The sequence below is a fragment of the Tupaia chinensis genome, unplaced genomic scaffold, assembly GCF_000334495.1.
Source record: "Tupaia chinensis unplaced genomic scaffold, TupChi_1.0 Scaffold000709_1, whole genome shotgun sequence".
NCBI lineage: Eukaryota > Metazoa > Chordata > Mammalia > Scandentia > Tupaiidae > Tupaia > Tupaia belangeri.
In genome coordinates this window covers 163,041-179,819 of record NW_006160232.1, presented here as the reverse complement: position 1 = coordinate 179,819, position 16,779 = coordinate 163,041, and the positions used below count along the sequence as shown (strand labels likewise).

Here is a 16,779-nt window from a genome sequence, read left to right as displayed (position 1 = left end):
GATTACGTGGGAGTCCAGCGACATAGCCATTACGCTAACTGCTGGTTCCCCATAGATGAAAAATTTTAACACTTGGTTATTATATAGAACAATAACTCTAAGTTTGGGATTTTAAATATTTTTTAAATGTTGATCTCTTCAGAGAGAAAAAGGGAGAGAGGGTACTCACAACAGGATCCTCACACTGTATCCACCCCCAGCTTCAGCCCAGATCAGACACTTGTATGCCCAGCATGTACAGGGGGACATCCAGGTGGGCCCAACATTGTGGGGCATTGCATTTCCACTGCACCACTGGGCTGGCCTTAAAGTGATTTTTTGGGTGGTCCCTTGATGATCTCAGAAAGGGTTCTACTACAGGGTGTTTATTTTGCAGCAGTACCTGACAGTTGTGGAGACTTTGTACATTCCTGGACAGAGGGTAAAAGTGTGTCTTGTGAAGGGAACTGAGAACCATACAGGTTTGGTGTTCATTGCAGAATTTCTAAGCTCTAAGTAGGTGAAGGTAGATCATCTCACAAGCTTTTAGGATGGAAAGTACAATGGAGATAGTCAGAGGAGAGAAATCATAAGATGATGAACAAAGAGATTGCACTCAAATGTAGTATAGGTCGAAGACCTCCAGTTCCTGGTTACTAGTTGGCCATGGAAACAAGTACGGATCATTTACCACCAAAGAAAATAAACCTAATTCTTTGCTATTTCTCTTGGATTATAAAGAAACAACCCAAGATCAAGAAAGTAATGTGTTTTGGATCAGCAGACGGTGTACATACAAAAATGAAAATGAGGAAATGAGATCGAGAAATAATTGAATTGGTTACATCTTGAAGTCTGTCTACCTTAACACAGTTTAAAAGGCAAGGTGTTTGTGATTGAGTGAAGTCTAGCTGCTGGGACTGGCTGTAACTTAGCCACTTTACTAAGGAAACAGTTTTCCAAATGAGTTTTAAGTGGAGTCATAGTTTGCCTATGGAAGCTAAAGCAGAAATATGAAAGATTTCTCAGGCCAACATATTTTAACAACAGACATAAGATTAAGGTCAAGATTTTTGTTGAAAAACAATGTACATGCAATATCCTTGACTTGATCATCACACATTCTTTGCTTACTCTGAAAATACAATATTGTCCTGCATAACAATGTACAAAAAATGTAAAGAAATTATAAAATAAAATAAATTGGTAAAAGCTTGAGGGAAAAATGTATATTATGGAAAAACTATGCTTTTTGGGCTAAAAAACAGACTTAGATATAAAATTTTCATGTTTTAGACTAAAATCTATAAAGGATATGCACGCCTGAGGATATTCCTTATTAATTGACACATAATAATTGTACATATTAATGGGCTACAGTATCATTCTTAGGACAGATGAGTGTGTGTGATGATCAAATGAGGGTAATTAGCATTTCTATCACCTTGAAGATATGAAGGTAATTCAATCCTCTACCCAAAAAATGGGGGGGAGGGAATCAAACAATTCTCAGTTTTCTTAACAACATTAAACATAATAAAATTTATATCATTAGTAATAACTATTAATATTAACACTATAAAAATATAACAGAAAATGAATGGCTCTTTTTTCAGGTTAATGCCATTTACACTGGAGATAAAACATAATTGAAATGGTTTGTGGATTTTGTTGTTATTCTTTTCTCAGCAGTAAGAAGTGCGTTTTCTTTACCACACTCTAACAGTTCAGATATAATCTCTTGCTAAAGCTTAATGACCAGTTAACACAACATCAGAAGGTGTTTTCTTCCAGTCTTATAATAGTTAAGCTTTCTACATCTTTTGGGCAAAGTCTAAGAAAAACTAATTTTTTTGGCAACATGTGGTAAATGCTGTGTCTAAGGAAAATCTATGTTCCATTTTTTTCCTTTCTGTTCTCATGATATCAATGCAAGAGCGAGAGGGGTAGTGATGGCTAAGAACCTCTAGAGGCTCATCCTTTCCTGTACTACTTCAATACTGACAATACTATAATACTTGTAATACTGAAGAAGTACAGGAAAAGATACTAAGGATACTTAGGCTGGAAGTAAAGGAAAAGGAGACACCGTATCCAGCAAACAGCAAACATAACTCCAAAGAATAATAACTGCTGTCAAGGCTAAGGAGGAAGGGTAATGCTTGTTAGTGAGAATGAAAATTATACAACCGTGATTAGCCATGTGGGAGTCCAGGGCCTTAATTGTCATACCACCGGCTGGTTCCCAACTCTCCTCCTTCTGTCTTGTTCTCTGGTGAGTGCATGCTCCCTCTTGACAAAAAGAGGAAAAAAAAAAAGAGAGAGAGAGTCTATGTAAAACGTTGACTGGAATATAGATATTATAGAACAGTAGAGTAAAAAAAAGTTAGTGACAATGCAACATACAGTTCAAAACAACCAGAAGAACAGATTTTGAATGTGCACAACACAAAGTAATGACAAATGTTGCAGATGATGAATGTTAGTTGGCATGATTTAATCCTTACTCGTTACACATGTATTTGAATAAACACACTGTCCCTCACAAACATGTGCAATTATTATGTATAAATTAAAAATTAAAATAACAATGATATAAAATGAGTAATTAAAAAGGCAATCACAAAGTTAATAGGAAATGGATCTCATTGGGCTAACTTAGTGTACAAAACTTAAATTGCTCTTCCCCTTAGAAGCCTCATTCCCAAGATATGGTACACTTTGGGGACACAACGTCCTCAATAACAATAAAAAGAAATGATGCAATTAGGTCACACAACTTTTGTCTAATTGACAATGACTCTGATTATGTTTACAGTGAAGCCTTCCACATTTTTCCTTTTTTGGGGGGAGAGGAGGAAAATATAGAATAAAATCAAATGACTACATTCCCTGTGTGAAGGCAGCTATGTTAAGGGTATGAACAAAACCTGAGAAACATGACTCATTTCTTGTTTAGATTTAACATCATCTTTTAAGAAGAGGGAAGGGTCCATTAGAATGTAAGTTGAGAACTTTTAAATAGTTTTCTGCTTGCATTTTTTACCTTATTTTCAATAAGTTCAAGAATGTAAGTTATTTTAAGTTGAATTAAAATACTTTATACATTAGATTCATGGCCATGATATGCCTGATTTTCATTGTTGCTGGATGATTCTTCAAAATCTAAGAAGAGATGAGTTATTCAGAGAAAAGTGAAAATTCTGACTGGACCGAAGCATAATCACAAAAGTATTAAATGGGTCATAAATGTCTAACAGCAGAGTAAGAAAAGTCAGTCTTGAATTCACTCATATCCTGGTCTAAGCTATGTTGATATCTTGTCTAAGGGAAGGTGATCAGAGTTTGGTTATGGTATCCTACTGCTCTGAACATAGCGGATGATTGTGACTTGATCTTGATGGAGTCTTGTTTTCTATTCCAAGCACAGAATGAAGTAGAGAAACCAAAATGTGGCTAGAAGAGTGGCTTGGGCAAGGGAAAACACCAAGACTGAAAAAGAGGGACTGAGCAGCTTTGGTCAATGATGCTGGACTCTAATTTTCCAGGCAAAGAAAACAATTAAAAGTAGAGGATAAGTAGCTTTCTGTGCCATTTCCATGTTGATGTTCATATTCTAGGTGGCTGACAATTATTACTGATCAAAGGGCAAGAATTTGAGCCAAAATTAAGGAATTAAGCAGCAAAGGTTCTAAGAACTGGCTGATATGACTATGATTACACTTATAATGGGTGACATAAAGATAAATTGAGGATAGAAAAATTTTGCTTTTTTTCAGATTTATTTATTTTCTTTTGGATATCTTCGAGATCAAAGGAATCACTAAGGCACAAGAATCATTCCTTTAATGTGGTTTAAAAAGATGTATAATCTTTCCTTTGGTTCAAACGTAGAGCTTGACAGGCATATTAAAGCCTACTTTTGCCATTTCTAGCTGCAGGAATGTAGGAGGACCTCAATTCTCCCACTATATTAAATGATGTAATAGTATTTAGCATGCAGGTTTTTCAGAGAGATTAGCTATGTGACATACAATGAATAACTATTGAACATGTATCTAGATATCCAGTAAGATTCTACTATGTAGATTCTTTGTATGTATTATCTCATTTAATTATCACATTTAAAGGTAAGTAGTATTTTTATCAATAGTTATAATTCTTTTCTTACTGATGAAGATAAGTAATTTTCATAGGATCAGAGGAAGTAGGCTCTAGAACATTTAGAGAACATGCATTTAGCCTTAAGTTGTAATTGTAATCTGTACAGCACGGATCTAGAAATGAGTGGCTGCTTTTCTTCTCCAGCTTGCCTCACTCCCATTTTCCTGTACCATTAAACCAGACGTGTGGTACTAGGCATGTATTTTGAAACCCCAGGCAAAGAAAACAATTAAAAGTAGAGGATAAGTAGCTTTCTGTGCCATTTCCATGTTGATGTTCATATTCTAGGTGGCTGACAATTATTACTGATCAAAGGGCAAGAATTTGAGCCAAAATTAAGGAATTAAGCAGCAAAGGTTCTAAGAACTGGCTGATATGACTATGATTACACTTATAATGGGTGACATAAAGATAAATTGAGGATAGAAAAATTTTGCTTTTTTTCAGATTTATTTATTTTCTTTTGGATATCTTCGAGATCAAAGGAATCACTAAGGCACAAGAATCATTCCTTTAATGTGGTTTAAAAAGATGTATAATCTTTCCTTTGGTTCAAACGTAGAGCTTGACAGGCATATTAAAGCCTACTTTTGCCATTTCTAGCTGCAGGAATGTAGGAGGACCTCAATTCTCCCACTATATTAAATGATGTAATAGTATTTAGCATGCAGGTTTTTCAGAGAGATTAGCTATGTGACATACAATGAATAACTATTGAACATGTATCTAGATATCCAGTAAGATTCTACTATGTAGATTCTTTGTATGTATTATCTCATTTAATTATCACATTTAAAGGTAAGTAGTATTTTTATCAATAGTTATAATTCTTTTCTTACTGATGAAGATAAGTAATTTTCATAGGATCAGAGGAAGTAGGCTCTAGAACATTTAGAGAACATGCATTTAGCCTTAAGTTGTAATTGTAATCTGTACAGCACGGATCTAGAAATGAGTGGCTGCTTTTCTTCTCCAGCTTGCCTCACTCCCATTTTCCTGTACCATTAAACCAGACGTGTGGTACTAGGCATGTATTTTGAAACCAACTCTAAGTAATTAGTTATAGGACCTTGAATGAGCTTTTGTCTCTTGTAGGGTTGTATTTCCTCATTCATATATAGACAAATTTTCACAGTCTTAAATTGCCATGGTTTCAGTTCTATTATTTTGCATGTAGGTATATCTCATTTTCTTAGTGACATAGTTTTGTTTCTCAACTACATGATTTGGCTTCTCAGCTACATACCATCCTTAACTCTTTTGTAGTTCCTGGTATATTTTTACCATGTTAAATATTTGATGACATATTGACTGAATGTGTCGTGAATCTTTTGTTCTTCTTCTAGTGGAAACCAGACGCAGTCAATGGCTGATGAGAACTACACAAGGGTCACTGAGTTTATTTTCACAGGCTTGAATTATAATCCCCAATTACAAGTCTTCTTCTTCCTGCTCTTTCTGAGTTTCTACATCATCAATCTAACTGGAAACCTAGGCATGATTGTTCTCATCAGAATTGACTCCCACCTTCACACACCCATGTACTTTTTCCTCAGTCACTTGTCCTTTGTGGATATCTGCTTTTCTTCAGTCGTGATCCCCAAGATGCTCACTGATTTCTTTATGAAGAGAAAAGTCATCTCTTTCTTGGGTTGTGCTTTGCAACAGTGGTTTTTTGGGTATTTTGTTACAGCAGAGTGTTTTCTGTTGGCATCCATGGCCTATGACCGCTACGTTGCCATCTGTAACCCATTATTGTATTCAGTAGCTATGTCTCAGAGACTTTGCATACAGCTGGTTGTGGGTCTACATGTCATTGGCTTCTTGAACACCATGACTCATTCAACAAATGCATTCCGTCTCCCTTTTTGTGGTCCTAATGTCATCAATCATTTCTTCTGTGACATATTCCCTCTCCTTTCCCTTGTGTGTGCTGACACCAGACTCAATAAGTTGATAGTTTTTGTTGTGGCTGGAGCTGTGGGAGTCTTGAGTGGTCTGACTATCCTGATCTCCTATGTTTACATCCTCACTGCCATCCTGAGGATTCGTTCTGCTGATGGGAGACGCAAAGCCTTTTCCACCTGCTCTTCCCATCTGACTGCTGTCTCCATACTCTACGGTACACTGTTCTTTATTTATGTAAGGCCTAGCGCCAGTTTCTCCCTGAATCTCAATAAAGTGGTGTCTGTGTTCTACACAGCAGTGATTCCCATGTTAAACCCACTTATCTACAGCTTGAGAAACAAGGAGGTCAAAGATGCCATTCGCAGAACCGTTACTAGAAGGAATTTTTGCACTACTTAAATTCTTATCTAGAAAGGAAATTGGAGAGAAGAAACATAAAAAGAACAGACAAATTGGGTGAGTACATAATATTTGTGGAGACTTGCCAGTGTGTGAGGACTGTTTGGCATCCCTTTATCCTTTCACCATTCCAAATAATTTATTCATTTAATCAATAAATATGGACTTATTTTGTCTTATGTGTAATCTTTTCTCTCTAACTTTTCAATATTACAGTTCAAACTCACAGACCATTTAATTTGCTTCTTTTGGACCCTTCGTAGTCCAGTTATTTTCAAAAAGGCTTTATTTTATTGCTTAATTTCAGTTGGTGGTTTTATCATTCTGATATTAAAATTCCTTTTCCTGTTGATATCTTAGCATTAGAATTTAAAAAGTTAGTAGTGCAAGTTTCACACTCTCATCTGGCTGCCATCACTGTGCCCTGTAAAAATAAATGTACAATTTTATAGTTTAATTCATGTATGGAATAAGACTCTAGGTTATACACACCAGGTTTTCAGGGTAACTTTGGTACAAAGACCTACATCTGCCTTAAGGACTGAAGACAGATCTGCGTTCAAGTATATGACAAATGAATGATCTACTGTACCCATTTATAGCAATATATATTATATTTCACAACTGAAAAAGCTTTTACATAATGGGTCAGGCCTATGTTTTATCAAGATTAAATTTTCTAACAGATGTTTAGAGAGTCTCTTGATGTTTGGTACATTGGACCTGATTGTTCATAATATAGTGCCTTCTGAATCTGGAAATGGTCTACCAAAAATATATTGAGAAATAACGTTGTTGAATATAGGCCCTTCATATAGATCTGCTGATTTCCAATAATACCAGGAGATTCCAAGCATCTCTAAGAGGCACATCCACACAACTCAATTTGGTAGGCATCACTCCCAGGAGTCATGAGTACTGTGGGTGTACACATGGTATGGAGCCCTGCGATACATCATTACTTCATATGAAGAGTAGGTACTCATGCCAGAGTCCTCATATTTCCTGAGAAACCTAGGAAGGCTACCCAGTTCTACATTTTATCTCTCAATCTGGCTTTAACATTTTTGTTTTGTTTGATTTGACATGATTTCAAGTTCTTTTATACATTCAATCACATTATTTAGCTTGCAAAGTGAATGTTCCAACATGTGTACTGGCATGAAGAGATGAAATGGAAAGAGCTTCATTGAGAAAATGAATAGTTTCCTATATGACATTATAATGTTACAGTCAAATTGTGATAAGAGAATGCTAAAAATTTTAAGAAACTCTAAGTTCCACCTATTTGTTCAAAATAAACTTCACGGGGACGATTAAGAAGCTTTCCTTATGTCATTACACCATACCAAATGAATTTTCCCATCCAAAATATACTGTATTGGTTTAGTCAAAGATATCACCACATATAGTATCATCAATGACTGAATGTAAAAAAATAATTAAAAATATTAAAAATAATAGAAAATAAGAACAAAGAAAAAAAGCTTTCTTTGAAAGTCAGAATTGGCTGGTAAGGTAAATAAATAGTTTCTAATCTTTTGATTACTTTAGAGAAATAATACATACAAAGATTTATGAGCTATTGAGCTATTTTCTATTGTTTTTACATAATGCACAATTTCTTTCACTTTTCTCTTCTTTTTTTCATTTTTCTTTTCTTTTCTTTTTTTCTTTTCTCTTCTTTCTGTTTTCTCCTCTCCTCTCCTCTCCTCTCCTCTCCTCTCCTCTCTTCTTTTCTCTCCTCTCCTCTCCTTTCCTCTTTCCGTTCCTTTTTATTTTCTTTCCTCTCTTCTGCTCTCCTTCCTCTCTCCTCCCCTTGCTCTTCTTCCCTTCCCTTTCCTTTCCTCTTGGCTTTCCTTTTTTCTTTCCTTCTTTTGTCTTTTCCCTTTTATTTTATTTCCTTTCCTTTCTCTCCTCTTCTCTCTTCTTTACTTTTCTCTTCATCTCTTCTCTTCTTCTCCCCTCTCCTCCTCTCTTTCTTCCCTTCCCTTCTCTACTCTTTTCTCTTCTCTTTCTTCTCTTCTTTACTTTTCATTGCTTTCTTGATTTTAAAGAGACAATTTTGCTCTAGGGTATATGCTATGGCCAGAGACACGAAAAGACAAAAAGAAAGAAAAAGAGAGAGGGGATAAAAGAGAAAGTGAGTAACCATCCACCGGGGGAGATGGCCACACCACAATCTCTCCTCTTTCATTTTCCTCCTGGGTTTCAGATGCATGCATATACACCTGACATGAGTTTAAAACCTCCATGTCTTCGACTTGAACTGTGGTCAGTCATGTGGGAGTCCTTTGCATTAAACACTATCTCATCTACTGGCCCCCATAATTCACAATTTTGAAAAATAAACATGTAGTCACACAATCATAATATGATATAGCTGTAAGAACCCTAAAGATCAACCTATCCTTACCCGATTACTGACTAGTGAAATTTAAGAAAAAAATGTCATGCATTATCTTATGATTTCCCAAAGTCCAACAATTGTTTGCTATCAAATATTTTATGCAAGATCCATTTTGACTTAAGGAACCTTGTCTCAGTGTGTTTCAGAGATGGATAAGGTTTCTCCCACAGATACTAGAATGTCTGATGGGAGCGAAGCAAAATGATAGGACTAAAAGAAATATGGAATTTAAAGTTGGAATTTATTTACTCAGGAAATGTTTACTGAACTTTTTCTGTGTGCCAGGCATAAGTCTTTATTTTTTTTTAAACGCTTTTATTCAAAACTGTAAAATATTACCTGAGTTGTAGATAATACCTCTACATTCCAAACACTCCCAGTTTTGTTCCCATGATTGTAGTGAGGAATAGGCTAAATGTGTTCCACTAGAAACACAACACTGACAGCGTTTTATTTCCCATTTGCTATGAGGTGCATTATAATCTTGCCCTTCTTTGCAACGACATCTTCGGACATCACAATGCTTGTGGTACTGCAGAAGATCTTGATAAGCATTTTCTTCTAATTCCCAAGATGCATCTTTTTCAAGAATATGAATGCCCATTCTCAACATCTCTTTCTGAAAGATATCACTATTATTACATATTGTACACCTGAAGAAAAACACTCCAGCATTTATTGCTTGAACCTGTAAACAGTCTCTATGAAACCAAGCATTCCTACAACAAGGACTTCGTAAGATATTATAAGTTGGAACAGGCTCAACAAATTCCAGGCAAATGGTGCATGGTAAGGAGTCTCTATAATTATTAGATGAAATTATTTGAACAGGTCGATGTTGCCAACAAAATGACGCAAAATTCCAGGCATAACTCTTGGTGCTGAGTACAATGGTAAAGATGGTGGACATTGTGCCTGAATTCCTGGAGTTTGCAGGGTAGCAGATCCAAGATGTTCCCCTGGTGATAACACTTTTGATGTGTCAGTGAAGTCCATGATAAGATAAATGAAAGTAATGACAATATGTACTTTATCATAAGGCTGTTGTGAAGACTCTATAAAATAATAAATGCGGAGGCACTTTATAAGTTACAAACAAATTTTCAGCCTCCTAATCAAAACAATTCAGTTCAAAGATCAAAATTTGGAAAGAGAGTGTTATGCAAAATGTGCCAGATTCCCCAGTTCTTTTTTTTTTCAGCAGAATCCTTATTTTTCTATTTTTTTTTGTTGTTATTGCCATAAGTCATGTGTTCTCACCAGAGGAGTAGGACAGAGAAAAAATACAGAGACAAGGAAAGTGAGAAATAACCTCCCACCATTCGTGGAATGGTCATGCTACAATCCCTTCTCCACTAATCTCCTCTCAGGAATTTGGGCACGCATCATATGTACTGGCATGAGTCTCAAGGTGCTGGATCCAGGACTCAAACTGTGGTTGTCCATGTGTGAATTCAGCACCTTTACCGCTAGGACAGCTGCTAGCAACTCCAGGATCTTAACATGTAATGCCAGAAAAGGAAGTACCTGCAGCGTGTCCAAGAAAAGCTTGGGTTTCAGAGATGGTCATGTGATTGCTAATTTTTCTTGTAATAATCGAGTCTTGTCATTTTACTTTGACTTTTAAAGTAACTTTTAAACCTGGGGCAATAATGTGTAATTTACCGAGAATTTGTAATCAGTTTCATGAAAGAGCTGAAGTATAACCGAAAGAAACTACTCATTTTCATCATTTGAAGGGTTGAAATGTTTTCTCAAATCATTCCCACCCACTAACATCACAGAGAGCTCTAAACACTTTTCCTTTCACTCAGAAACAGAGACAAATTATTTTGTCCTTTAAGCATTAAAAAGTTCAAATCTATTGTATTGTCAAACTACACATGCTTATCCAAATGTAAGCATCCTTCTTAGTCTCAGGATCTGGAGCCTGTATTCCTGAGAGGTACTAAATCAAACTCTCTGTTTATTGCTGCACTGTCTTTTCCACTGTGAAGCTGCTGTGTGCCCATTCCAGGATCATATTCTGAGACTGAAGAAGAGAAAGAGAGGAGAAAAAGTTCATTGGAATAGTTGTGATTTGGTGCCAGTGCATTAGAGTGACAAATACACAATTGTTTGTGGCGAGCACTGCATACAGAAGCCATCTTGAGCTATCTGCCATCTTGAGCTATCTACCATCTTGGAAACCATTAGGCTTCACTTCCTCACTTAGCAAACCATTTCTCAGAAATTATGTGACCAACCGTTCTCCCCAGAAGTGGTTGGGTTTCTAGGCAAGGGGAGACGTCCACCCACACCAATGATTGGTTCATGCTGTTCTATCTCATTTGCATTTCGGGCAACCAATTGGTTCCCACCAGCTATATATAACTCGCCTTTTCTCCTCAATAAATGGAAGTAGATGGAAGAAGACGACTTGACCAGCACCTCGTATTGTGTGTGCGTGTGTTTGTCCCATCTCTCACTCCCTCCCCCAAGGAACCTGTTCAACTGTCCTGAGGGCCAGGACAATTGTTCATTCTTTTGGGGCATGCTCTTGTGCATTCCTTAGAAGCAGAAAACCTCCTGTGCTTCTTTCTCCCAATCCCTATTTCTGAATTCAGTCCTTTCGTTCCTTGTGAGACCAATGTCTACTCTGGCTGGACGTTTCACATTTTCTTTTCTTACAGCTTTCCATCTTCTGGCCTTGACATCTATGCTATGATTATCTCACCAGTTCTGGCAATTGCCTTGAGTTTCTTTTAAAGCTGATCTTGTATCTTCTGTGTTGTGTAAGACCCATATATGGCTCGGAGAGAACACAGAAAAGGAATAAATTCTGGAATAGTCTGTACTGTGGTGTTAAAGGTTGCTGGATCTCACATGACCAACTGAACAGTTTGAGTTTGGACATGGAGGCTTGAGAAACATGTGGTGTGTTTGTGTGTGTGTGTGTGTGTGTGTGTGTGTGTCTGTGTGAGTGTGTGTGTATGCTAAAAATTGAAAGAAGGGCAAAATGAAGAAGAAAGAATTGCCATGTGACCATTCCTCACAGGGGTGATTTCTTACTTTCCCCCTCCCTCTTTCATCCATTTCTAGCATGCACACATGTCCTCTGGGAAACTTCAGAAAATAAAAAAAGAAATGTAATTTTATATATGATAAAGATAAATCATAAAAATATTTTGTTGGTACCAGCAGATGGTATAGAAGTTACATTGCTAGACTTCCACATGGCCGACTGCAGATCGAGTCCTGGACCTGGTGGCTTAAAATTCATGCATGGGACATGTGCACGGATATCCAAGATCTGAGAAAAATGGAGGAGAAGGGATTTTGGCATGGTCATCTACCCTGGGAGTGTGATTTCTCACTGGCCATCTGACTGTCTGTTTCTCTTTTTCTCAGGGAGCACATGTACCCTAAGGCAAAACTTCTAAAACACAAAGTATTAGCTGGACTGATTTAATTGTTACACATTGCTTATGTATTTGAATAGCTATGCTATACTTCACAAACATGTAAAACTATTGTATATAAATTAATACTTAACATAAGAATTATTGTAAAAAATAAGTAGATTAAAAAGAACAAACACAAAATTAATAGAAAATAGATCTCATTGGGCTGATTGAGTGTACAATACTGAAATTGTACTTTCCCTTAGGAGTGCCGTTACCAAGGTATGGTACACTTTGGGGACACAGTGTGTTCAATAAGAACAGAAGAAGTGTTGCAATTAGATCAGACAATTTTTAACTAATTGACAATAACTCAGATTATGTTTACAGTGAAGCCTGCAGCCTTTTTGTTGGAAGGAATATAGAATAAAGTTAAATGTCTATATTCCCTGTGTGAAGGTAGCTATGTTAAGGGTAGAAATGAAGCTGGGAAAACATGACTGATTTTTTATTTAGATTTAAGATCATCTTTTAAGAGGAGGGATTTTATTAGAATATAATAAGTTGAGAATTTTAAAATAGCTTTCTGATTGTATTTTTACCTGATATTTAATAAGTTAAAGAATATAAGTTATTTTAGGTTGTATTTAAATACTGTATATATTTGATTCATGGCCAGGATCTGTATGATTTTCATATTGCTGGATGATTCTGCAAAATCTCAGAAGAGACGATTTAAACAAGTCAAAATTCTGTGACTGGATCAAAGCATAATCACAGAAGTATAAAATGGGACAGAAACGTTTAACAGCAGAGTAAGTAAAGATAGTCTTGAATTCGACTCATACCCTGCTCTAAGACACCAGGTGAAATCCTGGTGTGGGAAAGGCTATCGTAGTTTGGACCTGATATCCCAGTGCTCTGAACATAGAGGATGATTGTGACCTTAATGGAGCCCTGTTTTCTATTTTGAGCACAAAAAGAAATAGAGAAAGTAATTGTGGCTAGAAGACTGGCTTAGGAAGGTGAAAAAAACCAAGACTGACAGAGAATGACTGAACAACTTTAGACAGTGATGTTGGACTCCCAATATTCTAGCTAAGAAAAAAAAAAAAGTACAGTACATGTAGCTTCCTGTGCATTTACATATTGATGTCTATATGTTAAGTTATTGAAAATTATTAGAGTTCAAAGGGTAAGAATTCTAGTCACAATTAATGAATTAAGCAGCAAAGTTTCTGAGAACTGATAGGACCATGATTATACTTAGATATGGAGACAGAATGATCAATTGAGAAAGTAGAAAATTTTGCTCATTTTCAGATTTATTTATTTTCTTTTGGTTATCTTTGAGTTCAAATGAATCATAAAGGCATGGAAATCATTCTTTGAAAGTGCTTAAAAAAGATGTATAGTCCTTCCTTTGGAGGAAGTATAAGTGTAGAGCCCATGTTTGAAGTGTGACAGACATGTTAAAGTGTGCTTTTGCCATTTCTAGCTTTGTGAATGTGGGATTACTTTAAATTTCCCTATTATTTAAAAAGATGTAATAATACTTGGCATGCAGGTCTTTTAGAGAGATGAACTAATATGACAAAACTAATAATTATTGGAGATATATCTAGATATCCAGTAAGACTCTACTAGGTTGATTCTTTGCATGCAGAATCTCACTTAGTTACCACATCTAAAGGTAAGTATGATTGCTATCATTGTCATCATTCATGTTTATAATTCCTGTATTACTGATAAAGATAAGTAACTTTCCCAGGGTCACAGGAAGTAGGTTCTAGAACTTTTAGAGAACATGCCTTTAGCATTAAGTTTTAATTGTAACCTGCACAGCAATGATCTAGAAATGAGTTACTGCTTTTCTTCTCCAGCTTGCCTCAGTCCCATTTTGCTGTACCATTATGCCAGATGTGTGGTACTAGGCATGTATTTTGAAACCAACTGTGAGTAATTAGTCATAGGACCTTGAATGAACTTTTGTCTCTTTTTTGTGGTGATGTATTTTCTCAACCATATATAGATGGGTTTCCAGTCTTAATTTGTCATGGTTTTAGATCTATTAATTTGCATGTGTGTATATCTCAATTTTCTTTCTCAGATACATGATGCAACAAATGCATATCATCCTTAACTCATTCGCAGTTCCTGGTACATTTTTACCATGTTAAATTTATGATATGTTCACCAAATCTGTTGCGAATTTTTATTTTCTTCTTTTAGTGGATACCAGACACAGTCAATGGCTGATGAAAACTACACAAGGGTCACTAAGTTTATTTTTACAGGCTTGAATTATAACCCCCAACTACAAGTCTTCCTCTTCCTGCTCTTTCTGAGTTTCTACATCATCAATCTAACTGGAAACCTGGGCATGATTATTCTGATCAGAATTGACTCCCGCCTTCACACACCCATGTACTTTTTCCTCAGCCATTTGTCCTTTGTGGATATCTGCTTCTCCTCAGTTGTGAGCCCCAAGATGCTCAATGATTTCTTTATGAAGAGGAAAGTCATCTCTTTCTTGGGTTGTGCCTTACAGCAATGGTTTTTTGGGTTCTTTGTGGCAGTAGAGTGTTTTCTATTGGCATCCATGGCCTATGATCGCTACGTTGCCATCTGTAACCCGTTACTGTATTCTGTGGCTATGTCCCAGAGACTCTGCCTACAGCTGGTGGTGGGTTCATATGTCATTGGCTTCATGAACACCATGACTCATACAACAAATGCATTCCGTCTCCCTTTTTGTGGTCCTAATGTCATCAATCATTTCTTCTGTGACATATTCCCTCTCCTTTCCCTTGTGTGTGCAGACCCCACACTCACTAAGTTGATAGTTTTTGTTGTGGCTGGAGCTGTGGGAGTCTTGAGTGGTCTGACTATCCTTTTCTCCTATGCTTACATCCTCACTGCCATCCTGAGGATTCGTTCTGCTGATGGCAGACAGAAAGCCTTTTCTACCTGCTCTTCCCATTTGACTGCTGTCTCCATCCTCTACGGTACACTCTTCTTTATTTATGTACGTCCCAGTGCTAGTTTCTCCCTGGATCTCAATAAAGTGGTGTCTGTGTTCTATACAGCAGTAATTCCCATGTTGAACCCACTTATCTACAGCTTGAGAAACAAGGAGGTCAAAGATGCCATTTGCAGAACTGTTACTAGAAGGAAATTTTGCACAACCTAAATTCTTATCTAGAAAAAAAAATTGGTGGGAAGAAATGTTATAAAACAGGACTAGTCGTGTGCGTGCATTAAATTCAAGGATACTTGCCAGTGTTTGAGGTCTGTTTTGTATTCCTTCACCCATTCACCCATCCAATCATTTTTTCATCTATTCAATAAATATGAATTTATTATTTCCTTTTTGTATTTTTTTATAGCAAGTCAATATTATACTAAATCGCGGCACATTAAATTTGTTCCTTTACAGGCCTCATCATCAGATTATTTTTAAAAAGACTTTATTTTATTGCTTAATAGTAAATCGTAATTTTATCATTCTGATATTAAAATTTCTTGTTCTGTTAATTTCTTATCAATAGTATTTAAAATTTCAGTAGTGCAAGTTTCACACTCACATGTAACTCCCATTATTAGCAACCTGTTAAAAAATATGTAAGATTTTATAGTTTAATTTATGATTGGAAAATGACTCCTTGTCATAGATGTCAGGTTTCTAGGGTAGCTTTGACATAAATACCTACATCTACTTTAGAGGCTGAAGACAGATCTGTGTTCAAGTATATGAGAAATGAATGATCTACTGTACCCATGTGTAGCAATCAAGAGACTTGTGTCCATCTCTATTAAATTCCACAACTGAAAGAGCGTGTACATATTGGGTCAGGCCTATATTTTTCAAAGATTACATTTTCTGACAGATGTTTAGAGAGTCTCTTGACTTTTGGTAGATTGGACCTGATTGTTCATAACATAGTGCCTTCTGAATCTGGATATCGTCTACCAAAATATATTGGGAAATGACATTGTTGATTATAGGCCCTTCTCCACACAGCTCAATTTGGTAGGTATCACTCCCAGGAGTCATGAGTACTGGGTGTACAGAGGGTATGGAGCCCTGGGATATATCATTACTTTATGTGAAGAGTAGGTACTCATGCTAGGGTCCTCATATTTCCTGAGAAATCTAGGAAGGCTACCGAGTTCTGCATTTTTCTCTCAATCTGGCTTTAACTTTTGATATAATTTCTTTTGATATGATTTCAGTTCTTTTATACATTTAATCATGTTATTTAGCTTGCAAAGTAAATTTTCCAACATGTGTACCTGCATGAAGAGATAAAATGGAAATAGCTTCATTGAGAAAATGGATAGTTTCCTACATGAGATTATAATGTTACAGTCAAATTGTGATAAGAGAATGATAAAAATTTTAAGGAACTCTTAGGTCCACCTATTTACCCAAAATAAACTTCACAGGGATGATTAAGAAGCTTTCCTTATGTCACATCAAATGAATTTTCCCATCCAAAATATACTGAATTGGTTCAGTCAAAGATATCACCA

At 36.2% G+C, this 16,779-nt stretch overlaps 2 protein-coding genes across 2 annotated transcripts; both read left to right on the top strand.

The window, feature by feature from the left end:
• The first annotated feature begins 5,508 nt into the window (after positions 1–5,508).
• Positions 5,509–6,450, top strand: LOC102467976 (olfactory receptor 1009). Its single transcript, XM_006160847.1, has one exon. The coding sequence runs from the start codon at positions 5,509–5,511 to the stop codon at positions 6,448–6,450; it is 942 nt and encodes a 313-aa protein (XP_006160909.1).
• An 8,044-nt stretch (positions 6,451–14,494) lies between these two features.
• Positions 14,495–15,436, top strand: LOC102503321 (olfactory receptor 1009). The gene has a single exon (XM_006160846.1). The coding sequence runs from the start codon at positions 14,495–14,497 to the stop codon at positions 15,434–15,436; it is 942 nt and encodes a 313-aa protein (XP_006160908.1).
• The last annotated feature ends 1,343 nt before the right edge of the window (positions 15,437–16,779 follow it).

Excerpts from the sequence above, each read along its gene's own strand:
- LOC102503321 (XM_006160846.1), top strand. The coding sequence starts at position 14,495 with ATGGCTGATGAAAACTACACAAGGGTCACTAAGTTTATTTTTACAGGC.
- LOC102467976 (XM_006160847.1), top strand. The coding sequence starts at position 5,509 with ATGGCTGATGAGAACTACACAAGGGTCACTGAGTTTATTTTCACAGGC.